The 25847-nt window shown below is 38.8% G+C and overlaps 3 protein-coding genes across 3 annotated transcripts; 1 reads left to right on the top strand and 2 right to left on the bottom strand.

Moving 5' to 3' along the window:
- The first annotated feature begins 932 nt into the window (after positions 1 to 932).
- Positions 933 to 19069, top strand: LOC131427282 (cullin-5). Its single transcript, XM_058590324.1, has 6 exons — positions 933 to 1588; positions 1749 to 2084; positions 2141 to 3192; positions 17739 to 17859; positions 17919 to 18602; positions 18660 to 19069. Exons 1-6 carry the CDS (start codon positions 1580 to 1582, stop codon positions 18795 to 18797), a joined length of 2340 nt encoding a protein of 779 aa, XP_058446307.1. The 5' UTR covers positions 933 to 1579; the 3' UTR covers positions 18798 to 19069.
- Positions 19059 to 19932, bottom strand: LOC131427285 (uncharacterized). The gene is made up of 2 exons (XM_058590329.1): positions 19759 to 19932; positions 19059 to 19692 (listed from the first exon to the last, which is right to left on the bottom strand). Exons 1-2 carry the CDS (start codon positions 19851 to 19853, stop codon positions 19086 to 19088), a joined length of 702 nt encoding a protein of 233 aa, XP_058446312.1. The 5' UTR covers positions 19854 to 19932; the 3' UTR covers positions 19059 to 19085.
- A 1518-nt stretch (positions 19933 to 21450) lies between these two features.
- Positions 21451 to 25463, bottom strand: LOC131428712 (uncharacterized protein K02A2.6-like). Its single transcript, XM_058592759.1, has 2 exons — positions 25447 to 25463; positions 21451 to 24456 (listed from the first exon to the last, which is right to left on the bottom strand). The coding sequence occupies exons 1-2, from the start codon at positions 25461 to 25463 to the stop codon at positions 21675 to 21677; spliced, it is 2799 nt and encodes a 932-aa protein (XP_058448742.1). The 3' UTR covers positions 21451 to 21674.
- Positions 25464 to 25847: the final 384 nt, after the last annotated feature.

Genomic DNA, 25847 nt, shown 5'->3' with positions numbered 1-25847 from the left:
CGAATTCCGAAATGTGGTCCATATATCAGCGCTTTAAATTCTTATGGATAGTTGCATATATAAGTAATAATTGATATTGTATGATTACTCACAGTAATGTTTGCCATGTTTGCTATTTTCATTTTATAGTTAGTTTTATTTGTAAATAATAAATAGGTTATCATAAATACCAGCATTATCATTGAACCTTACAGACTGAGGGGTCAATCAACAGATATTCTGAAACAGTTCATCGGTACACGAACCGTGACCCAAAATGGTTCATTGGCCTTTATGATACTTTGTAATCTTAAGTATATCTTTGATTGGACCTGCTATTAATGTATTTGCGTTAATTTTTGCTCACCTTCATAATTATTCATCTTGTAACTGTTTTCCGATATGGTCACCAGAGATGCCAGACATTTTCATAGAAAATCTGTATTGCTTCGTATAAAAATCTGTATTACTCTGTACTCTGTACAACAAAATGATGCCAAAAGATGTTATTCCAATAGATTGTGGTTGTAAGATGGTAGATTCAATAATTCATTGCTGCGCTCACAAGAATATTCAACGACGAAAATTCATAGTTTTTTTAATTTTTTTATCCACAACAATTGAATTGTAATTCCATATATTTATCTAGTTTGAAATTGTTGACTTCATAATTTGACATGGAATTTCAACGCACAATACACAATGTCAACTCTCAGTTTGACAGTAAAGTTTCATGATGCCATTACTTCCTTGAATATCAGTTCAAATTGATTTCAACATATAATATAAATGGATCTCACAACAGATTCAGATATTAATTTGTGATTTGTCCGTTGATTGAAAAACTTTTATCTCATCACTGGAATCAAATACTTAAACATAGCACAGGCAGAAAAGTTTATTTTTTCCTTTCTTACTTTTTGTGAGATCTGTATAAATCTTCAATAAATTGAGGAAATCTGTATAAAATATGTACTCTGTATTAAATCTGTATGAGCATGTAAAAATCTGTATAATACAGATAAATCTGTATACATGGCATCCCTGATGGTCACTCAGTTATGACAGCAATCATCTACTGTCATTGTCATCTAATTTAGAAAGTTATGAAAAGGTTCGCTCCGGCAAAACAGCCAGCTAGCACAAATTATATCGCGAACGGCAATTTTCGAAAGCATTTGCATAAGAATTGTTACCTGATCACAGGGTAAAAGTGATTTGTTATTGTACGTTAGAGATTTCTAACAACTTTGAGCGACCATCTAGGGTTTTCTGCGAAACGAGCTATTTAATTTAGTCGAATATCTGCAGAGAAACTACAGCACTACCTGTCCTCCAGTTTTAAATGTGCATATGAAAAGGAATGATTGTCGACATTTATTGATGAATTCATAGTAGAAAGCTGTTAATAATGTTTCCTTGCAAATAAAAAAAAATTGTTCCTAAATTATTGCGGGACATATTTTCTGTAAAAATTGAACGTCAGAAAAACAAAGCGGTAGAGCAGCTTGAGAATTTGATAGTGTCCTGTTTCAAGGCAAAAGAAACAGAACGCAAGCAATCGGAAGTTAATAAAAAAAATAGCGAGACAACAAAAACTATGTCAAAGGTATGTAAATATAAATATTACGCTGACCCTAGGTCCTAGCTATCGTAAGGTCAATATTGATGTGGTTGAATGACGACTGCTATAGTCGTGTTATAATTGTTTTCGAAATCGATTACGTGATGACGAAGCATATAATCAATTCAAGCAGCAATTTTCTCAGTTTTTACAGTCCAACCCAACGTTCGAAGAAAAATGGCCTCAAATGCGGCCAATCGTGCTAAAACTTCTGAAACAGGAACCTGTCACACATTCAGAGTGGCAGGATTTGTTTTACGCTATTCATCTAGTGTGTTTGTGGGATGATAAAGGTCCCAGCAAAATCCATGACTGCCTGCAGGAAGATATTGTGACATTTATCAAACAGGCTCAAAGCCGCGTGCTTGCGCAGCGAGAGGAGCAAGCTTTACTTAAAGCATATATTGTGGAATGGCGTAAGTTCTTTACGCAAAGTAGTTACCTTCCGCTTCCATTCTGGCAGCTAGAGAATGCACTGCAGGTAAGTTATATTTCACGGCTACGGATGTGTTAGACTAAACTTGAATTTTTACTCAGGGGAAAAGTCAATCTTCCAGCCATAATTCCAGTAGCAGTTCATCTAAAAAATCCAATCACTCAGACGATAGTATAGTGCGAAAATTGATGCTGGACTCATGGAATCAAAGTATTTTTATCAACATCAAACACCGATTACAAGATTCGGCCATGAAACTGGTACATGCCGAACGAAATGGAGAAGCATTCGACTCACAGTTGGTGATCGGAGTACGAGAAAGTTATGTCAATCTGTGCTCGAACACCGAAGATAAGTTGGAGATATACCGTGAAAATTTTGAAGCTGCCTATCTGCAAGCAACATCCGCATTCTATCGCTTAAAAGCTAGTGAGCACCTGCAAGCAGATGGAGTTAAAAGTTTCATGGAGTACGCCGACATGAAGCTACGGGAAGAAGAAGCTCGGGCTGAACGATATCTAGAACCGGGAAGCAATACGGCTCTGGCGCAATGTTGCGTCACGGTACTAATCGAAGATCATTTGCCAACTCTGTTAGCTGAATGTGCCACCCTAATAGAGGGTCGTGAAACCGAGAGACTTCAGTTAATGTTTCGTTTACTTGATCGTGTTGCTGGTGGCGTAGATCCGATGTTACGGGACTTGGAAAACCACATCGTACAGGCTGGGCTGGCTGACATGGTGGCAGCCGCCGATGTTATTACGCAAGATTCCGAAAAATACGTCGAAAGACTGCTGGAACTGTTTCGTCGTTTTAGCAATCTGGTGAAGGAAGCTTTCAATGACGATCCACGCTTCCTGACTGCACGCGATAAAGCTTTCAAGACGGTCGTCAACGATATAACCGTCTTCAAGCTAGAGCTACCAACGTCGGCAACGGCGATGGCCCGGGGAATTAAGTCGGCTACACCCGAATCAAAGTGTCCCGAGCTGCTGGCAAACTATTGCGATATGCTGCTGCGGCGGACACCATTCAGCAAACGGTTGACCTCCGATGAAATAGAATCTCGCCTCAAGGACGTCTTACTGGTGCTCAAGTATGTAAGCAATAAGGATGTCTTCATGCGTTACCACAAGGCACATCTTACCAGAAGGTTAGTTTGATTTTGTTTAACCGTTCAGGCAAGCATTGTTGTCATTATGATTATTTTCGATTCCCCATTGAATCAATAATGATTCGATAAACTTACTACCCCTTGTGATCGGTCTGCTGTTACAGTTTCGCGATCACGATCTCCCTGAGTTACTCAAAGAGTGATTTCCGGCCATTGAGTGATATTTTATTGTTTGCTGTGGTAACTACACTATTTTTGTGAGCTTTAAAAGGCCTAATAACCTCTTTTGCAATTCAAAAAATTCTGGTTTTTGGTTCTGTACCCACGCCCCTCGGCACGGTTCGGAGGTTCCGTGTATAATGCTGTAGTTTGCAGTTTTCTCTTACCGTTCTTGTGTAGCCGTTTAATTGTTTTCATCAGTTTGAATCTGGATCTCGGTTCAAAAGTCGATTTTTACAGTGATAAAGGCAAAAACGTCCTACTAATCTCCGAACATACATACATACACATACAGACATTGCTCAGCTCGACGAACTGAGTCCAATTATTAATGACATTAGTCGATTTTTCAAGTGATTGCATCAACGCCGCTTTTACGTATTAATGGGCCCGGGGGCAAGATCCCTCCCGTGGTTGATGGGCTTGACGGTATTGCAAACATCATCAGATACGATTAATTATTGTTACAATTTAATATAAATATGTGTTATAACTTTTAGTTTAATTATTGAGCTTATTTGAATAAGATGTTGATTGCAATACGCTCCAACATCCGGGGTTGGAGAGGCCGGTAGGGCTTAACTGAGCTCTTTTTTATGTTTCATTTTCATACTACCGGCCCTTATTACCAGTGTGAAGTGGAAATTAAGTGAAATGAACGTACCCCAGTCAGGTTTCACACGATAACGGAATAGTTGAATGGTGAATTAAGTTCATCTTTGACGTTTATTCTGTGAGGTTGTGTTGTGCTCGTATGGGATCTGATGGATGAGGTGATATGTGAGTGAAGTGTAAGTGAAGTGGAATGCAAGAACGGTAATAAAGGCCACCGTTTCAGCTCAGGACCAACGATCGACCAATAGAAGAGATAGAAATTGGGTGACGGCACCTCCATTCATCTCAAATCCATTAGTCATTTCATGTATGAAAACCATTACTTAGAGCGAGATCTGTTGTGTTTGTTCGTTAGATTGACTTCGAGAGTAAAATGAAATTAGAAGTATTTCGCGTCGCTATAACAGCAATATCGTACATATTCTGAACTACTTTTATGCGGTATTGCTTATCAGAGATGAAGCAAAGATTTTGTATTTGATTTCATCACAATTCATTTATTGAAAGTCGAGTAATCGGTAGAATAATATGGTGACTCTATTAATGAAATGACTATTGGCACAATGAATTTAGTTGAAATCTATTAGAATAGAAATAGTAAATCAATGTTACAATGTTTGCGTGTGAAATACATATTTGGATATATGTATATGTATGTACACATGTGTGTGTATGTATGTATGTATGTGTGTATGTCAGTATGCCTTGGTGCTTGTATATATTTATACATGTATGTCTGTATGCGTTGTATCAAACCGTATATTGTGATACCTTTCGATTGTGAGTGAATAAGATGTTGATTGCATTACGCTCCAACATCCGGGGTTGGAGAGGCCGGTAGCGCTTAACTGAGCTCTTTTTATGTTTTATTTTCATACTACCGGTCCCTATTACCAGTGTGAAGTGGAAGTTAAGTGGAGTGAACGTATCCCAATTGGGTTTCACACGATGACAACGGTGATTCGAGTCCATATTTGACGTTTATTGGTGGTTTGTGTACAATGGATTACTGTGAAATGAGGTAGAATATTGTAGAATAGAACGAAATAATAATAACTTAACTAATGGACAAACCACTGATAGCTGTCAAACGATGCTCATCCAGTTTGTATTGTGAGGATGTATCGTTTGGGACCTGATGGGTTCGATGATGTGTGAGTGAAGTGTTTCAGCTCAGGATTAGCGATCGACCATTAGAAGAGTTAGAAATTGAGTAACGGTTCCCCCATTCATCTCAAATCCATTAGTCATTTCATATACGATAATCATTTGTTATAGTGACATCTGTTATCTCTGTTTGATAGATTAACTTCAGAAGTAACATGAAATTTGGAACATTATGCTTTGCTAAAACAGCAGTATTGAACCATTTCCGAGCTACTACTATGTGTTATTGCTTCTTAGAGAAGAGGCAAAGACATTGCATTCGGTTTTATCACAATTCATTTATTAAAAGTCGAGTGATCGCTAAAATACCATGGTGACTCCACTAATGAGATGACTATTGGCACACTAGTTTTAGTTAGGATCTATTAGAGTAGAAATAGTAACTCAATGTTGTAATGTGTGGAATACATGTGGGTATGTTTGCATGTGTGAATGTGTGTAACTGTGTGTGTATGTATGTGTTTTTGTGTGTATATACAATATACATTTTACCGTTCCTTTGAGTGCGTTGTATCAAATTGGTAGTGATACATTTCGATTGGGAGTCTAGGTTTACTTGCTGCTCAAAAAGCCTGAGTTTATGGTAAACACAGATAATGAACAATCGAAGATAATGAAATGGAAACATGTTCTAGGGGTGATAGCTAAATAATTAAAGAGTAAAATTATATTTCGTAATAGTCAAATATCACTGAGTGTTAGCGTCATGTTTACATTTCCTTATCCGTTGAACCTTTCTGAGTGGCAAAACACACATAATGAATATACAATATACAGTACACTAACCCTTGATTTCTCTATCTTGCTTGCATGACACGCCGACAATGAGAGAAAGAATCAGATGAAGCAGAAGCGCTTCTAGAACTGAACAGAACAAGAGGAGAGAACAGAATGGAATGAAGAAGAAAGAAAGGAATAAAAAAAAGAAGGAAGGAAGGAAGAAGAAAGGAGAAAAAATACCATACTCGTCCAGAGCAGCGCATCAAAAAAAAAAAAGAAGGAAAAGGAAAAAAGAAAGAAGGAATAGAAAAAGAAGAAGAGATATCGAAATACAACGAAACTCAGTTGAATTGAACAATGGAGGATAAGGTAACACAAAACTAAAGGTAAGGAAATCAACATTATTAAAAAAAATGCTGGGTAACAATGTAATTTCCTCATATTGAAAGAGGCGTTTATATGGCGCGCATGCGCTAATTCGGCCTGATACAAATTAACGGGGAGGGCAATACATTTTGGACAGGGCTGTAAAAAGCTGATTGGAACCCTTTCCCCACCAAAATGTAATATAAGGAAACTATAAGGATAAGGAAACTAATGGGCCCGGGGGCAAGATTTTTTGGTGTGCCCCTAAATAACTGAACGATCTTTTTTACTCGACGGGTTCCGTCAAGGGCCCTCTAAGACCGTGAGCCCGGCGGCACGTGGTCGGCACGTCCTCTGTAAAAGCGGCCCTGGATTGCATAACCTTTCTTTATGAGAAAGACAAAAACGGACGTCTTGTCGGTTACGTCACTTATATCATTACATTTCCAGAGCCAGAAGTGTTCTTCATTAAAATTTCGAACTTGATCAACGACCTAATAGTAGCTTTAAAATAAGCCCTAGCATGTGGAAATCGGTTCAGCCATCTCCGAGAAAAAATAAGCGGTAAGAAGAAAGTGCATTTTATCGGTTACGTCACTTATTCAAGTACATATATCTCATGAACCAGAAGTTATAGGCATTTGATCTTCAAACATTATCAATGACCCCATAGTATCTTTCAAACAAGTATAAGTTTGTGTAAATCGGTCCAGCCATCTTCGAGAAAATTGAGCGGTAAAAGCGGTTGTCAGTCACGTCGAATGGCCTTGACAAACTGACTGGAATCATCGTCAACTGTAATCTGTACTGTAAAAGTGACTGTCAAATGAGCTACGCGATAGTTTTATGACCAAGTACTCCGCCAAAGACAGGCGACTATTTTTGTTTTCTCTCATTCTTCTATTCCCTGTTCAAATAAAAAAAATACAAAAAGAACACTAACATAAACATAAATCTACAAAGTTCATTATTCTTTGCAAAAAGTCATCGAACTTGAACTTTATTGGAGTAAATGAATATATATCAATGTTTATGCTGTTCGATTATTATTTAATCGCGACGTAATCAATCAGTGAAAGGAGAAATGAAGATAATATCAATTGTATCGGCAATCAATGAGAATTCTGACGAGTGAACTATCGTGAGAAGTCTAGGTTTGACATACCGGCTCTCAGACACTCAATGCATGGTGATTTGTAGAGCCTGGTTGGCAGCTGTCCAGCAGAGATGCCAGGTAAAAATTTCAAATATCTTCAGACAGGGCTGCAATAGTCTGTATATCTGAAAAAAATCTGCAGTTTGCAAGTACACTGAAGTCTTTTTTATGCGAATTTACGTACCGCATAAAAAAAACCGCATAACTCTGGAAATTCGCATAAAAAACCCGCATAACTCTGAAACTTAGCATAAAAAAACCGCATAACTCTGAAACTTCGCATAAAAAAAACCGCAGAAGGGAAACCGCATAACTCTGAAACTTCGCATAAGAAAAAAACCACATAACTCTGAAAATTCGCATAAAAAAAGTCGCGTATAAAAAACCGCATAAAAAAAGACCTCAGTGTATGTCTTTGATTCTCTATAAAGCATAATACACTAAACTGACTTGGCGAGCAAAAAAAAGGCCGCGACAGTTTTAAAAGTCTGTAAATTTTGACTTTGACGAAAGTCTGCGAAAAACTTGATTTTTAAAAGTCTGCACAGGCGGGTGAATAATGTCAGAGACATAACTGGATGTCGTGAATACGAAAACAACTGACATATTCCTTAACACTTCCGAATATCAATTACTTGATCAATTGTATGAATTATGCAAGCATTCCACTTTTCCACATTTTTCGCAAAAACAAAGAAGGCATCTTGATCACTTGATCTCGATTACTGTGAATTTCACACAGCGAAAAGTGTAAAATTTTACCAAACTGTTCTAGATTTGCACTAAACTGAGGATATTTCCTTTCGATTTTCGAACAACAAATCCTAATAGTTCTTTAGAATACTTTTAGAGCCATTAGAACGGCTGATTTTGTGTAATGCTCTCTACCGTTGTTTTTTCACCAATTCAAATGACTGGCAGCTGTGACGTAATCGCTCTTGCCGAAAGCGAAACTAGCTTTGCAAACGATATAAAATACATCTACTCGCAGTGGCGATAGAATCCAAATTGATCCAATTTTTGTTGATAGGTTTCTTTTTACGTGATTTCGTTTGTAGCTTTTTCACTAATGGGCGGTCCTAACGGCTATAAAAATAGCCGCATACAGAATTTGAATGTCGATTATTTCATTTCGTATTTGCATAATTTATTGAGAGAAACCATCACTATGCTGTAGGGATTCGTTTCTAGCATTCAGAAGAACCAAATTGAGGATCTCACTACGATATTAAACACTTTTCGGAACATTTTTCTCGAACGATTTGTTGTACAGCAGCAGATATTTTGTTCTCTTCCTCAGAACGCGTTCTGATTGGATGGTGTTGACATGGGTCAAATGAGACAGGTTTTTCAATAGTGTACTATTGAAATACTTTAATGCTTTTGCCATACACAGTTGAAAAATTTCGATTCTATTGATAGTTAGATTGTATAAATCCTTTCACAGTTCACTGAGCTATAAGCTTTCAAAATACGAGAAAGGAAAACACGCCTTATGAATTATCCTTTTTGATACTCGTTTATACCAAACATTTCAGAAAAGTTTAATTTTGAATTATTTGAGATAATGTCACACAACCGAATATTTTATCATGAAATTGTGATCATATTTTCGATGGCATTTTTTTAATTTAAAATTTTGAAAAGGCACCTCATAGTAAAGTAAGTCGTATTCACGACATAAATGTCTGCAGCACTATGTACGAAATCTGCAGATTTACAGACAAATCTGCTGCAGATCTGGCATCTCTGCTGTCAAGTGACTCAAGCTATCCAATCTTTAGCGTACAATGTTGCTAGTTGATGGTGACAGATATCAGCTCTGTTCAGGAACCAGTCTGACGAAAGTCTGCGAAAAACTTGATTTTCAAAACTCTGCACAGCAAAAAAATGTCTGCAGCACTATGTACGAAATCTGCAAATTTACAGACAAATCTGCAGATCTGGCATCTCTGCTGTCCAGTGACTCAAGCTATCCAATTTTCATCGTACAATGTTACTAGTTGATGGTGACAGATATCAGCTCTGTTCAAGTGTATTTCAGGAACCAGGAGAGATAGCTTGAGCTTATTGGAATCGGATCAGTCTTCTTCGAGAAAATTGACCTGGCTGTGATCGAGGCCGGCAGTTTGATTAGCGAGTGGATGACACAACTGAAAGTTACATTCATTCGCTCGCTGGATAGTTGTTTTTGTACATATATTGGATACTACTTAAAATGGTTGAAATTCGTCTCGCCATCCGCTCGACTGTGTGCGATATGTGGATGTCACTTTCCGTCTGCTGCACACCGTGTTCACTTGAGTATATTGGATACCAACTTGGTCAAATATCACCAAGTAAACATAATTTTGAGTGAAACGATTTTAGTAAAATCCACGACCTGAATTGTAAACAACGCTGTTGCCGTTCAACAAGAACAAGTGGCAACTTGAAAAAAAAACTACAAGAAAACTTATGACCCACATGTTTTAAGACGTTTAAATGTTTATCTTTTTCAAACCTTAAAACTTATTTCACGACTTTTATTGTTTATGAACTCCTTTATTTTGATGCACTCCTTTGTCTATAACCAAGGACTACAACATTATCGAAGAAATACCACATACAAAAAATTTTTGAGCGGCCTCCTGTCACGATGAGATCTGAACCGGAACATCAAAATCAGCTGATTGAAACGTAAATAAACAATCAGTAATGCAATCGTTTTATGGTTTACCTTGTTTTTTTTTGCTTGAAAATTAGATATTTTTGGATCGATTCTCTCACAATAACTTGTCAGTTTACCTAAAATACAAATAGATAGTGTTTTATGACATCAAATGAAGGTAATTTTCACAATTTGAGAGTCGCGACCAGTATCAAAACCTCGCAATGTTTGGGGCCCGAAACGCGAGGGGCTCAACGTAATTGGTGTACTTTCAAATGGCTGGTGCTAACATACCGGTGTCAGATAGCTGCTTTTGAGCGCTACTGCATTGGTATTTTGAAATGGGTTCGACAAGAAGGTTTCAAAAGTTGTTACTTCAAGTCTCTATTAAACTCGACACATTCCACTTTATCGAGGTTAAAGCAAATTCATACAATATTATTATTATTGGAATGGGTATGGCGAATTGATGTCAAAAAGTAATGTTTTAAACTAATTTTAAATCTAAGATGGCGACTATCTGTGTTGTCAAGTATAGAATTTGAAAATTGAAGTTGATGCCAAAATTCGGATAAAATGTTTTAAATTGTTGCCACCATTACAAATGAGAAATGGTGAGGTTACAGTTACTCTAGTTATAATTACTTCTTGGACGCTTTAGAATCCTAGATAGTGTTTCATAATTACTTGTCAATTTTTCTTATTAAAATGTTAAAAATGAGAGTTTTGAAAATTGCATTTTTAATGTCATCATGATCGGATATTTTTCGTCCACAAACCTGTTTTTTATGTCGTTTTCGCTTGATGCCAAACCTAACCCAGTTTCCACTCTAACTGCTGTCAAACCGTTTGTTTAAAGCCAGTTTTGAACCTAGTTTCAACGTTGAAATCGAGTCAGTTTCGAATCTGTTTTTTATATCAGGTTTGCTCAAACCCCCGTTGCTAAGTGCGAAATCAACACAATTTCATGAAAAGTGTTTGTTTGATGAAACTACCCTGGGTCAGTTTCAGTGTTCTCAAGCGAAAACGACTTTAGTTTGAAGGGTAACTGATGAGTTGAGTATAATGCACGGAAGTATCCGGATGTGAACTCTTCGACTTATCTTTGATTAACCGAAGATTTCTGTTTTTTTTTTTAAATTCTAACTCTGAGAAATATTTATATACAAGCATTAATATTTTGGTTCATACGGTAGTGAAAAAAAAACGATTAAAGTAAAGAAAGGAACATAAAAGAATTTAACTATATTCTAAATTGAACGCCATATTGGCGAACAAGAAAAAAGATGGCTACTAAACATCCGGAGCCACCGGATATTAACATAATACCAGACCTACCAGAAGATAAAGAGATAAATGATTGGAACATGGCAGGAACGGAGAATAAAAATACAAATGGCTCAACCGATCATCGAAACAACAAACAAGGAGAAAACTCATATACGGAAATGAAAAACATAACCTATAACAGGAATGACCAAGGCCCCTATAGACTATATTTCGAGCTACGGGACACGTTGGTAGAAACAAAAAGAATAAACAAATTCACCCTTGGAAACAAACTGAGGAAGTTGGAAATATACAAAAAACACGTCGAAGATATGAAACAGGTAGGAAGAAACCGTATAATGGTTCACGTGAACAGTTACACAATGGCCAATGCACTAATGGAGGAAATTAACAAAGATAAAAATGGCGAATACAAAGTGTACATACCCACGCATCTTATCAGTGTAACAGGAGTAGTATATGGAATCCCAGCAGAAATACCCATAGAAGAGATATTGGATGACATACAGTGTGACGTGCCTATTATTAGTGCAAGACGTATGACCCGCAAAGATGGTTTAGAAAGAGTACCGATAAATAGAATAAGCATTATGTTCCGTGCGAGAGAATTACCACAGAGAGTGAGAATATTCTCCTGTAGCAGCCTTGTCAAACCGTTTTTTCAAAAAATAGTAGTCTGTAGTAACTGCTTAAGGTTCAACCATCATGCAGATAATTGCAAAAGCAACAGGAGGTGCGACCGGTGTTTGACCCCGCACAACAGTGAAGAGGAGTTCATGAATTGCACAAAACAGATTCGGTGCGCCCACTGTAATTCAACGGAACACAAAACACAAGATGTAACATGCAAGGAAAGAACAAGACAGATTAATATAAAAAAGATAATGGCAAAAAATGCTATTACATACACCGAAGCAAAAGAACTGTTCCCAATATGGACACAAAACGAGTATGCCGCACTAGAGAATTTAGAGGAATTCCCAAAACTTCCAAATACCTACAGAGAAATGGCATCCGGGAAATACACCAATCCACTACGTGAGCAATGGCAAAAAATAAACGAACAGAGATCGACAGTTCATCCAAGAGTTAAAAACCTTAAAGAAATTAACAAAATGACTCCTGCAGGTGGAAAAAGGCCTAGAACCACAGACGAAATAAAACAATACCAAAAACTATCACGAAACAATACCACAAACAGTAATAACAACGGAGTCGCTCTTAACAATACGCAAAAGGTAACGGAAAATGAAAAATGGGAACAAAGAATACAGGAAGCCAAAATGAACGCCGAGACATCAGCATATCAAAACATGCAGAGCACAGTGATGACGTTTTATGCCGATTTCTTACAAGACATACAAGCATCGGAAGAAATACAACGCAAATTTAAAAAATGTACACAAAAACACTTCAAACTAACGAGTTGCGTTTGAAAATCAAGGAAAAAAAAAAGTTATACAACCACGATAACATAACACAACAGTTGAAAGTTTTTCACATTCACGCGGAATAAAATACGGATCATACAATGCAATGTCCAAAGTATGGACAAAAATAAAGCAGAGATTAGAAAAGTATTAACAGAAGGTAAATACGATGTTGCTATGTTATCGGAAACATGGACGCGGCAGGAATGCGAAGATAGTAAGCGATATAAAATATCAAATTATCATTTTATTCCTAAATCACGTGAAGATAACTATGGTGGAGTTGCGATACTATTGCACAATAATTATAACTATATACCAATACAACTGCCGGATACTTCTGATGGCATACAGATATGTGGCATAAAACTAATACCGACAAACATCATCATAGTAACCATATATGTGAGTCCAACGGCAACAAATAAGGAATTTGAACAAGACATAAATAATTTATTTGACAAGCTACGCAACTACGGAAGCGTTATACTAGGAGGCGACATTAATGCGCACCACTATATGTGGGGTAATGATAAGTGTGATAAAAAGGGGAGCATATTCGCAGACGCTGTGGTTAGCAGTAACATGATTTTAATGAACAACGGAGAGAGCACATTTGTACCAATACAACTAAACAGAAATCCGAGCGCAATAGATGTGACTTTAGTCAGCCCTAGTTTATATAACGACGCAGAATGGAAGGTTCTAGACTACGGAATAGGTAGTCATCACATGGCTATAGAGATAACGATAGGCGAAAATGTACAAGAGAAACAAAAGTATATATACAAGATGAAAAAAATATGTGTCGCTATGAGCACGCTAGAGGCGAATAACGTTAAAACGATAGCAGATCTGAAACAATGCGTAAAGAAAGCATACAGAGAAAACCGAAAAAAGGATTTACGGACACCAAAGTCATGGTGGACAGAAGAAGTAGATGAGGCATGGAAACAAAAAACTGAAGCAAGAAGAAAATTCAACGTTATCAAATCAGAAAAACTTGCTGGAGTAAAGGCAGCAATATTTCTAAGACTCAAAAGAGAGGAAACAAGGAAAAAACTAGAAGAATTCCCCTCGGATATAACCCCTTTTTCAAGCTCGAGTGAGCTTTGGGCTAAAGTTGGCAGAATAACAGGAAAAAGAATAAGAAGAAAGGAAAATAATCTGCTAGAAGATGACCGAAAAGAAGTAGAAACTTTTCTAGATATGCATTTTGGACCTCATGATACGGTACCATACATGCCGACACCATCAGTAACACAAGACGAAATTCTCAACTTGAAAAATTGGAATGCCATCCTAACAGGTAAAAAACGATCTGCACCAGGCGAAGATCAGATAACCTACGAGATACTTAAAAGTCTGAATCAGGATGTTGTGAAAAATATCATTCGAGAGATAAACGAAATGTGGCAGAGAGGCTACGTAGAGGATTCGTTGAAAAATATCAAAATTGTAGCCATACCCAAAGCCAACAAAGATCAAACTCTTCTTTCGGGAAAAAGACCAATATCGCTGGTTCCCACTTTGACAAAAGTAGCGAATACAGCAGTTTTATGGAGATTAAACACACAAATCGAAGAAAAACAACTCCTGTCTTCAACATCGTTCGGGTTCAGAAAGGGCACATCAACAGTAAATTGGTTATCATACGTTTTGAACACAATAAAGGAAAATAAAAGGAATAAGAAACTAACAGCCATGATATTTGTAGATCTAAGCAACGCGTTCAACACTGTAGACTGTGTAACACTAGTAGAAATAATGTATAATCTGGGGATAACACAGGACGTGATCGCCTGGGTTAGTAGCTTTCTAATGAATCGGAAAATCAATTTCCACATGAGGAACGAAACTGTGACACGGACAATCAATAAAGGAATACCACAAGGAGATGTGCTCTCACCAACATTATTCAACCTGTACACTACACCGCTGCACGAAATACAAGGCAACGGTGTAGAACTAGTGCAATACGCCGACGACTTTGGTATACTAGTGTCAGGAGAGAACATGGAAGAAGTAAACGAGAACGCACAAAGCAGCATTGATAAATTCACTGCAATAGCAGAAAAATTGAGTTTAAAAATCAATGAAATAAAAACAAAGGCAATACTGTTCAAAAATGGAACCAACGAACTGAACATACACATCAATGGCGTGAAATTGGAGACCGTACGAACCCACCCATACCTAGGAATCATATTCGACAGGTATTTGAGCTTTGGAGCATACATCAGAGAGCTGCAAAAAAGAATTGTGAGCAGAATCAACATGTTGAAAGTTATATCTGGTATACAAAAAGGAGCCCACCCAGCATGTATGGTTCAAATACATAAAGCCTTGGTGAGAAGCACGATTGAATACGGATGCAGTATCCATGGAAATGCAAGTAGAACAAATAGGGAAAAAATTATTGTAACCAATAATGCATCACTGCGGAAAGCTACCGGTTGTACGAAGTCGACACCACTAAATGAACTAGCAGCAATATCAGGCGAAGAATCAATCGTATATAAACATGAGTATGTTACAGCCCGAGAAATAGCCAGATACTTTGAAAAAAACAATATAGTAGCCGAACAACTTAGAAAGCTGAAGCAACCAGAAACAACAGGAAATGAAAAATACTCATTTCAAGAGAGAATATTTTTTCAATACAAAAACATATTCAGTAAAATAACACCGAACACTAAATTCATTAGCACCAAAGAAGTGGAAATACATCCATATATTGAGGGACTTACATGTTGCAAAAGAAACGCGCCCCCCAAAGTACTGAAACAAAATATGCTGTACCTATTAAACGGCCCCTACAAAGAAAAAGCGCATATTTATACAGACGCATCCAAAAACGGCCCACACTGTGCCGTGGGGATATACGTGGAAAAGCAAAAAAGAAGAATATACTACAAATTGGAAGAAGAAACGAGCATAACATCGGCAGAAATACAAGCCATCAAAATAGCAATGGATTACATCGAAGTTAACCAAATGTTTAACACGGTAATACTTACCGACTCTAGATCTGCATGTATCATGCTCAAGGACGTCCAAGAACACACATACGGATCAGAGTTACTAGTAGAAATATTGCAACTTGCTCAACGTTGGCAAACAACATTGCAATGGGTTCCCAGCCATGTATCAATAGTCGGTAACGAAATAGCCGACAAACTGGCTAAATTTGGAATCACAAACCAAAATGGACCAACATACCCAAACAAAATTTTACGAACGGATGCGCAGTTCCGACTGAATCAAATCAAACAACAGAAGGTTGAAAACTGGTATCAACAATATGCGACTGAAAAAGGAAAACATTATTACGAGATACAACCAAAATTTTACCAAAAATCATGGTATACCAGAACTAATATGCAAGGTTCGGACATTAGAGGCGTGCAAAACAGCTCATTTTGGTGAACAGCTCCGAACCGATCAGCTCACCAAAGTGAACCGATTCGATGTATCAGCTCATCAGCTCTTTTATTTTGAACTTAAGGTTCATTTTGTGCGCCGTTTTTCTTATGCACCGGTTTTTTTTCAAATGCATGATCGAAATTGAATCATTGATTTGCAATGATGCAATGAATGCCATGCGAAATAATTTATCTTCAATTGATGTCGACTAAATTGAATCTCTTAAAGAGCCGAAGATCCGATCAGCTCGTAGCGTGTTCCCTGCGTCATAATGCAGTGAACTGGGTAGCAAATGAGTGAGCTGGTGAGCTGCGGTTCTTTTAAAAAGAGCTGTGAGCTGTCAGCTCACTTCAATGATTCGATTCACTGGAACAGCTCAGGAGCGAATTGCCCATCTCTATCGGACATACGACTCACAAATAGATTAATGACGGGACACGATTTTTCCAAATATTGGCTAGGGAGAATGAAAATAACTGATAGTGAGGAATGCGAAGTTTGCAAAACTCCCGAAACAGCTGAACACACAATATTGCACTGTCCAATATATGACAACATACGAACGAAATATAGCTTCAACCTGAAATACAGCAATTTAATCGAGATCTTTAAAACAAACAAAGCAGAAGTATACAAGGAGGTTGTCAAATTCGTACGACAAGCTAATGCCCCGTTTACACTTCTGCTGGCTGCCAGCATACTGGTGTCAGTGTACTGCCCTCTTAGGAAAAAACGTTCAACTGTGGTCCAATGATCCAAAGTATTAGACCAACGAAGGACCACCGTTGAACGTTTTTTTCCTAAGAGGGCAGTACACTGACACCAGCATGCTGGCAACCAGCAGAAGTGTAAACGGGGCATAAGTTAAATTTGTAAAACTTCAGCGATTAAATGACAAACACAACGAAAGCAGCCCACAGTTTAACGATTGAAATAAGACACAAACAAACAAACCAGCATCTGGCGATATGGTTTAGATACCGAGCCAACAACAGAAGCTGTCAGTGACAGCTTCGAAACAGAAAGAAGAAGAAGAAGAAGGGTAACTGATCGTCTTACTGATTCCTACTACTTAATCAAGCAGCCTTCTTTAACGTGTTCCCACATGTACCAGAGTTTCTCAGTTGTTAGAACCTCTGACGATTGTTTTTCGCAACTTCATTCGTCTCTTTCTTCTTGGTCTGTCATGACTTGAATTCTTGGTCATTGACTATGATGAAAAAGTATAAAGTTTTAATTTGTATTCCTGAATGTAAGATCTTCCTTATAAATGGAACATTGTATCATATAAAACATTTCTTTTTCATGTCAGACGATTCTGATCACGTTGTAGAGTGCATCGTACAATGGTTTGCTTCCCATATTCAGAAAATCGATCGGGATCTCTTCGTTTTCAGGCTCGTTGCCTTTGTGTAAATGGATCACCTGCCTTTACATCACTCTGAATAAAAAGTTTTTGATTTTCAAAATATATGAAAGCAAACAAAAAATATGGAACATAAAGAACAAAAAATATTTGATGCAATGAAATCTACCGTTTTTTCAGATTGATTTTAGACTCAAGTGCTGACAGCGAAAAGGAAGAAGACATGGTCGAATGGCTCCGAGAGGTCGGCATGCCAGCCGATTATGTGAACAAGCTAGCACGAATGTTCCAAGATATTAAGGTAAAGTGATTAACCAATGATAATTTGTGAAAGCTAATGACAAGTTACATCTACTCTAGGTTAGTGAAGATCTGAATACTCAGTTTCGAGCCCAGACGACCCGTCACGATGCCATCAACATTAAGATTCTCAATGCTGGTGCCTGGGCACGGGGATCGGAACGCGTGTCGGTTAGCCTGCCGCTCGAGCTCGAGGATTACATCCCGGAGGTGGAGGATTTCTACAAAAAGAAACATTCCGGTCGAAAGCTGCTGTGGTACCATCACATGAGCAACGGAACGATCACTTTCGCCAACAACTCGGGTAGATTCGATCTGGACGTAACTACATTCCAGATGGCTGTACTTTTCGCATGGAACCAGCGACCCAACGAAAAGGTTTCATACGAAAATCTCCGCCTAGCAACGGAACTGCCGGACCCAGAGCTTCGAAGAACGCTCTGGTCGCTGGTAGCTTTTCCGAAACTCAAGCGCCAACTGCTGTTGTACGATCCTGTGGTTGCAAATCCGAAAGATTTCGCCGAGAACACGTTGTTCTGGATCAACCAAGAGTTCGCATTGATTAAAAATGGGAAACCACAACGGCGCGGCAAAGTCAATTTGGTTGGTCGATTACAGCTGAGTACAGAACGATCCCAACAGGAGGACAATCAATCGATAGTGCAGCTGCGAATACTTCGCACCCAAGAAGCCATCATCAAGATCATGAAAATGCGTAAACGACTGAGCAACGCGGCACTTCAGGTAGGGTCCGAAGTGTGTGGCGCCCTTTCAATTGTATATAAATAGATTTTCTTTCAGGCCGAATTGGTGGACATTCTTAAAAACATGTTCCTACCATCGAAGAAAATGATCAAGGAACAGTTGGAGTGGCTGATAGAACACAAGTATATGCGGCGGGACGATGACGACATCAATACATTCATCTACATGGCATAACGCGGTCTTCAGGTCGATTCTAATTTCCCAGCCACAACGCGCGTCCTTGAATAAAAGCTTTTTCTGATGCGATGGATAAACGCTGGAGATTAAATTATTTTTGCGGTTCACTTCATGCACGGTTCACAGTCAGTTACTGTGTGATCCATGGTAGAAGTAGAAGGTGCGATCTAATGAACTGATTCGTATGCGTGGTTTAGTTGTTGATAATTTGAGAAAATCCGAAATTGGAATTGTGATGGAAACGTGAAATAAACAATGTTTTAAGACCAGCTCGCTCAATTTTATTCACAAATATAGATTCGAACCATCCACAAACTTCAGTTGATAGCTAAGATCACAATCAACGGACAGAGAGCGGAGTAACCGGAGAACAGGTTTGGTAGAAACTGAATCCAACACTGAAGAATCCAAATAGCAAACATATGCAGATGCTTCCTGATTCCTAAACTTTCTATAACTAAATGCACCTGCCGATATACCGGTAATTACATTGGGTGCCTCTAGCTCTGGGACTGAGTTTACTTTTCCATTTATGGCTCGAATGAAGCATGCTTCGTCCGCCTCTCCAGCATTGGTACCTTTGTGCATTACACTAGGCTGGAACGAAAGTGTAACAACTTGTCCGGCTGATTCAATCCAGCTGATTAGTTTCTCCGTGATACGGGCAAAGTTATTGAGTTCTTTTTCCTCCGACAGGCAAACTAATAAACCTTGATCTGCAATGTAATAAACACTGACTGATCCATTACTCAACCGACAGATAGGTGCTCTTCCTCTCAAAACAGCGGTTCCAACAAAACTAGATATTCCTTGTCCTTCAAAAATAAGAAGCATTTTTATATGGTCGATCTTTTGTACGGTGTTTTCCTCATTCAACCATTCCCATTCAAATCTGAAGAGGTGAGAGGTTATAATGAGTCGTCAAAATAAAGTAAAAATTCGTGAACGCATAACTCACGGTAGCAATGATACACGATCTTCCTCATTTTCATCATAATCATCCCAGAAGGCACGCGTAGATGGCTCGATTATTTCACCAAATTCAGCATTCATTGCTTTGCAATAAATAAAATTACCAGGTTCGCACTACGCAAAGTTTACAAATCATTCAATGATACACACAGAGAAAAAATCAGCAAACATTCAGTAATTTCGGTTTGTGAAAAATTTAGACAAGCATCAGAAAAGCTTCTAACTGCAAATCTACTATTTTCTGAAATCACTAAAAATTCACAAGAGCATTCTCTAAAATGAGCATAATGGGAGTTCTAACTGCCTTATGATGTTACAAAAAACAATAGCCAATAAATTATTGAAATTACCATCAATTGTGAATAATATACCATAATATCATTGAAAAACATTGCGCTCCGCAAAAATTCTGTCACTATGTTGAGTGTTTATCTTAAATTTGTTTTTGTATTCGATATAACTACAAACGTTTTCAATTTTACCATGACTTCCATCTGAATCACTATGAATATGAGAAGATAAACGATTTTCCAAAAATGTTTAACTAAACATGATTTAATTTGTATAATTACCATGAACATGGTATTATATGTACTGGAATTGAGTAGTCGTCACATTATGGTTTTTTATCAATATATCACATATTATATCAACTAAGATCCGAGTGAAAAGTCTAACGTACCCATGAAACTCTATTTAATTTTAACCGGTTACGACATCTGGTTCCGGACTTGAAGAGTTTTTTTTTATGAATTAATCGACAAGTACGAAAAAGGTGCTTACAAAAGAAAATATGGGCTGGTGGAATCATAGGTCATTATTTCTTTAAAAATGAGGAAAGACGACGTGTTATCTTGAATGAAAATCAATACAGAACCATGATCAATGAATTTTTGTTGCAAAAGCTTCAAGATATGGAGGCGGACAAAATGTGATTTCAACAGGATGGTTCCACTTGTCATACTGCGGCCGAAACAATGAACTTATTGAAAGAACATTTAAACGACAACATTATTTCGAGAAATGGACCGATGAATTCGCCTTCACGTTCGTGAGATTTGACGCCAATCGATTATTTCGGGATACGTGAAGACGTTGGTTTATGTGCATAAACCAGCAACGATTGATGCTTTAGAAATCACTATTCAACGTGCCATTGTTGAAATACGTCCTCAAATCGACGACACGACAAGACACTCCGAAGGAAAATCGGAATAAAAAGTGTTCGTGAGTGATTTACCACCAGTTACCATAAATATAGCGACCCCTTGAAAATGACAAAAACTAACTATTCGAGCAACACTGTTTAAGTTTGCTATGCTGTGGTTACCAAGAAGCACCAGAATAAATAAACAAACAGTTTTATTTGTGGAATAATTCCACCGTTTTGAATTGTGTCTTTTCCTCTTATTTAGTGAATTCCGGAGAGCTATTAAATAATGTGGATCATCATCAATGCAAATTATGATAAAGCTGAGTGCAGGCAAGTGCTTGAATTTTATTATTAAATATTATTTTTCTATTTGCAGTTAACATTCTTTCGCCGCCTTCGAAAAAGCTTCTAAGGAAGGAGATACAGTATCTTTCTATTCGTTTCCTACGAACAGTTATATGTAAATTCAAACCAGATGGTAGATAAATAGTTTAGTGTTGTGGGTGTGTTCGGAGGTGACCGATAATGAATATAACACGACCCAAACATTAAAAACTGACTTTATTGATAGACGCACAGTTAGAGGTAAAAACGCGTGTTCCTTATTCTACTACATATCACATTCTGATTCTGACACATAGACCGGATGCTGGTCGGGGCATCAACTGAGTGACAGTCGGGCTGCCACCAGTGAGCCCAGCAATTACTATTGGGTTGTAGGGATGGTCACGTCTCCAACATCTCCCCTTCTAATACAGCTGATAGGGATCGAACCATTGCGGAGCTCTTCGTACACGCGAAGAGCGGCGAGGAACCTGTACAGCTGAGTCGGCTTCATTAGCAGACTGAAATTCTGATGTTGAATTTGGCGTTGTCGAAGATGACGAAGACGATGCTGACAACGAAGACTCCGATGACAATGTGGGCCTTCTCAACAAGGTATTTGGTACTGACGACTGTCTCGAACTAGAGCAGCTTAGAATAGGTGCTACTGGTGTTGAATGTGCTAATGGATCTGGTGTGCAACGAGCCGGAAGGTTCCAAGCATCGAGTAGAATGCTGAGAGGAAGTTTCGTTCTATCTGTCAATGCTGGTACTCTGCGACTCTCTGAATCAGCACGATCTCGAAGCTGGTTAACGTGGGACCGAATAAGCTTACCATTCTCGAGCTGAACGTTGTACATTGCACGACCTATACGTTCCAAAACTGTTCCTGAAACCCAGTGCCATTGGTTCTTGACAAATACTTTTGCATACACCGTATCCTTAACGATGAATTGTCGCTTTAAAGGATGAATTTCACTCGATTGTTCCAAATGTACACGATCGGATGGTGGACGGAGCAGGTCCAAACTAGTACGAATCGAACGACCAAACAAAACTTCTGCTGGTGATTTGCCGTCTGGAGAAGAAAAACAAGGTGTACTCCGGTAAACATGAAGAAATGTACTGAGAGCATCACACATTGTCGCTCTCCCCTCCTTAATCTTTTTAATCGATCGTTTAAACGTATCCACGAATCGCTCGGCTTGACCGTTCGATTGAGGGTGGAACGGTGCTGTTGTAAGATGCTCGATGCCGTTGTTTGTACAGTACGATTGAAACTCTGCACTGGTGAACTGGGATCCATTATCACTCACCAGTGTCTCTGGCATTCTCAAGCGAGCGAACAGATCTCTGAGGATTTTCACTGTGGCGGCTGTAGTGATACTTCTCGTCTGCACAATTTCAGGCCATTTCGAAAAAGAGTCCACGACAACCAGGTAGTATTCCCCGTCGATCGGTCCAGCATAATCAAGGTGAACGCGCTGCCACGGTTTTGTTGATTTAGGCCATGACAACGGCGCTGACTTCGGTGGTGTTTTCGCAGCCATCGCACATTGACGGCAGGTTTTGACGAAATCAACAATGTCGCTGTCGAGAGTTGGCCAATAAACATATGACCTGGCAATCGCCTTCATTCGCTGAATTTCAGGGTGGCCACGATGAAGTTGATGAAGACTACGCTTGCGATGGGGCGATGGTATAACCAGTCGATCGCCGAATAGTATGCAGCCTTGTACCGTGGTAAGAGATTCACGTCGAGCATAAAACCGTTTGAGCTCTGCATCGGTAACGGTTTTAGGCCACCCCTCAAGGAGGTAACGATAAACTGCCTTGGTAATAGGATCGGACTGTGTAGACTGTTGTACGATCCTAAAACTTAAAGCAAGAATGGTTAATGCATCTTGTGTAACTGACCTTAAGTCATTTTCCAGAGAGACCGAAGCAATCACATAATCTTCCTCAGGCCTGACGTGCTGGCTGATCAGACGGGAAAGTATATCAGCATTGCCGAATTTCGCTGTCGGAACGTGCTCGATGGTGAACTCATAAAGCAACAGCGTAAGAGCCCAACGTTGTAATCGGTTCGATGTGTAAACAGGAATCCCTTTCCATGAACCGAAGATTCTCAGCAACGGCTCGTGATCTGTCTGAAGATGAAAGCGACGACCAAACAGCATTTTATGAAACTTGGTCACCGCAAAAATTATCGCAAGTCCTTCACGATCGGGCTGACTGTAGTTTTTCTCTGCCGCTGTCAATGCTCTGGAAGCGTGGTATACAACTTCGAGAGTGCCGTCCGGAAATTTGTGTGACAAAGTAGCACCAACACCAACAGACGACGCATCTGCCGACACCACTATATCAAGTGCAGGGTTGTAGTGTGTCAACAGTAGGTCAGATTTCAGCAACTCCTTAAATTTGTTGAATGCCGCCTGGCACTCTGCTGTCCACTTGAATTTCGCATCCGCTTTGAGCAGCTTATCAAGAGGATACCGCAGACAGCGCATACGAGGAACAAATTTTCCGTAGTAATTAATTGCTCCTAGGAAGGACCGAACACCAGATACATCAGTGGGCGGTGGCATTTCGTTAATGGCTTGAACTTTTGCTGGATCTGGGCGAAGACCATTGCGGTCAAGCAGATGACCTACATATTTGATTTGAGGCTGAGCGAAGATGCACTTTTCCACTCGGATGGTAAATCCAAACTCGCTGATTCTTTGAAGCACTGCGCGAAGGTTTTCCCAGTGTGTCTCAGTAGTGACACCACCAACGACGACGTCATCCAAATAACCACACGTATGAGGAAGACCTGCCAGCATTGTATCGATAAGTTGCTGGAAAGCTCCCGGTGCTGTTTTGACTCCCGGTGGCAGACGATTGTACCGGTAGAGTCCACGATGGGTGTTGATGGTTAATAAATCACGACTACTTTCGTCCACCTCTACTTGCAGGAACGCATCCGACAGGTCGATTCGGCTAAATACAGTACAATTAGCCAACTTATTGAAAATCTCCTCCGGTAGCGGTAACGGGTACTGATGCGGTTGCAGTGCATTGTTGAGACCTGTAGAGTAATCTCCGCAAATGCGAATGGACCCGTTCGTTTTTCTGACAACGACGATGGGTGCTGCCCAGTCCGAAAAGTCTACCGGTGTGATGATTTTTGCTCGTTCCAGTCGGTCAAGTTCGTTGTCAACCGTGCTATGTACTGTAGAGATGGTCGGGTATCGGGTATTTTACCCGAAACCCGACCCGTACCCGTACCCGACGGGTTTTTGGTCGGGTACGGGTAAAAAATTTTATTTTCAATCGGGTACGGGTCGGGTACGGGTAAAAAATTTTACTGCTCACTCGGGTACGGGTCGGGTACGGGTAAAAAAATTTATCGCTCACTCGGGTACGGGTCGGGTACGGGTAAATTTTTTTTTCTGATCGATTACCCGACCATTTGTACTTCACATAAATATGTTTACACGTTGACGAGATTTTTTCATTGCAAAACAGTTCTTCCGAAAAATAATCAATTTGATTCAAGGGGTTTTGACATTCCCGCCTAGGACCAGACCTGTCAAACGGCATCTTTTTCCAGAAAAAAACATTTTTTTCTTCATGAAAAGTTATGTGAATATTTCCCGCCCTACTTTGTTTATAACATATTTAATAAGACACACTGCCTTAGCTCTATGATGTTGCGGTCGGAATCTACTTTTCACGTAGGATTTAATGGACTGCCATTTTAAAGCAGTTTAATGCACAATCCAGTAAAAATTATTTGATTCATATACTGCCCATACTCGCATATCAGTCTCATATCGATTTTCGCCAATTTTGAGTTAGCTTGAGGAATGGAGCCTTTCCTCAATAAACTCTCAGAAATTGCAATGAAAGTTGAGGGTTTGTTCAGTAAAATATAAAAAAATATCAACTCATTTCTGTGTCCCATATGCTAAAGTACCCGCATATCAGTCCCATTCAGTGCAAAATTTCAATAATTTCATTTGTTGCAATATTGGAACAGCAAAGGTGTATTACCGATATTTCATGTAATAACACCAAGATTTAGCATTAGGGAGCAAAGCAAAGTCTTGGCATTACATCCCTTTCGTGGAATTTGGCCTTTCTGTTTCAACAGACTTCGCAGCCGATTCTTAGTGTACAGAATCATTGCATGGCTAGTAATATGAATCCTACACTGAGCAAAATACCATAGTAACCGTAACCTGTTTTCCATTGTCATTTCAACTATACGCTTAAATAGTAGCAACAACCATGATATATGACTATTCACCATCTGTATTGTATAAATTACTAGACAACAAAGACTACGACTTGACTAAACTATTTGTATTTATGACTTTTCTGGCATGGTCATCCTGACAATGGTAGTCATCTCAAATATAAGAATAGATAGTTAAAATCACAATTTCTAGTAAGGTGAAATTGCTCTCGAGCCTTGTATATATGAGGTGCTAAATAGTTATCGCTACCATGTAAATATGTCCACAGTTTAATAATGTTACCATAATTAGATACATGGTTTAAAAGACGATTATGAAGTTTGAAAACACTATTCATGTAGTCCATATCAACAG

This window comes from Malaya genurostris, chromosome 2 (assembly GCF_030247185.1).
Source record: "Malaya genurostris strain Urasoe2022 chromosome 2, Malgen_1.1, whole genome shotgun sequence".
Lineage (NCBI taxonomy): Eukaryota > Metazoa > Arthropoda > Insecta > Diptera > Culicidae > Malaya > Malaya genurostris.
The sequence above is the reverse complement of the archived record's forward strand: the minus strand, read 5'-3'. Positions and strand labels throughout refer to the sequence as shown.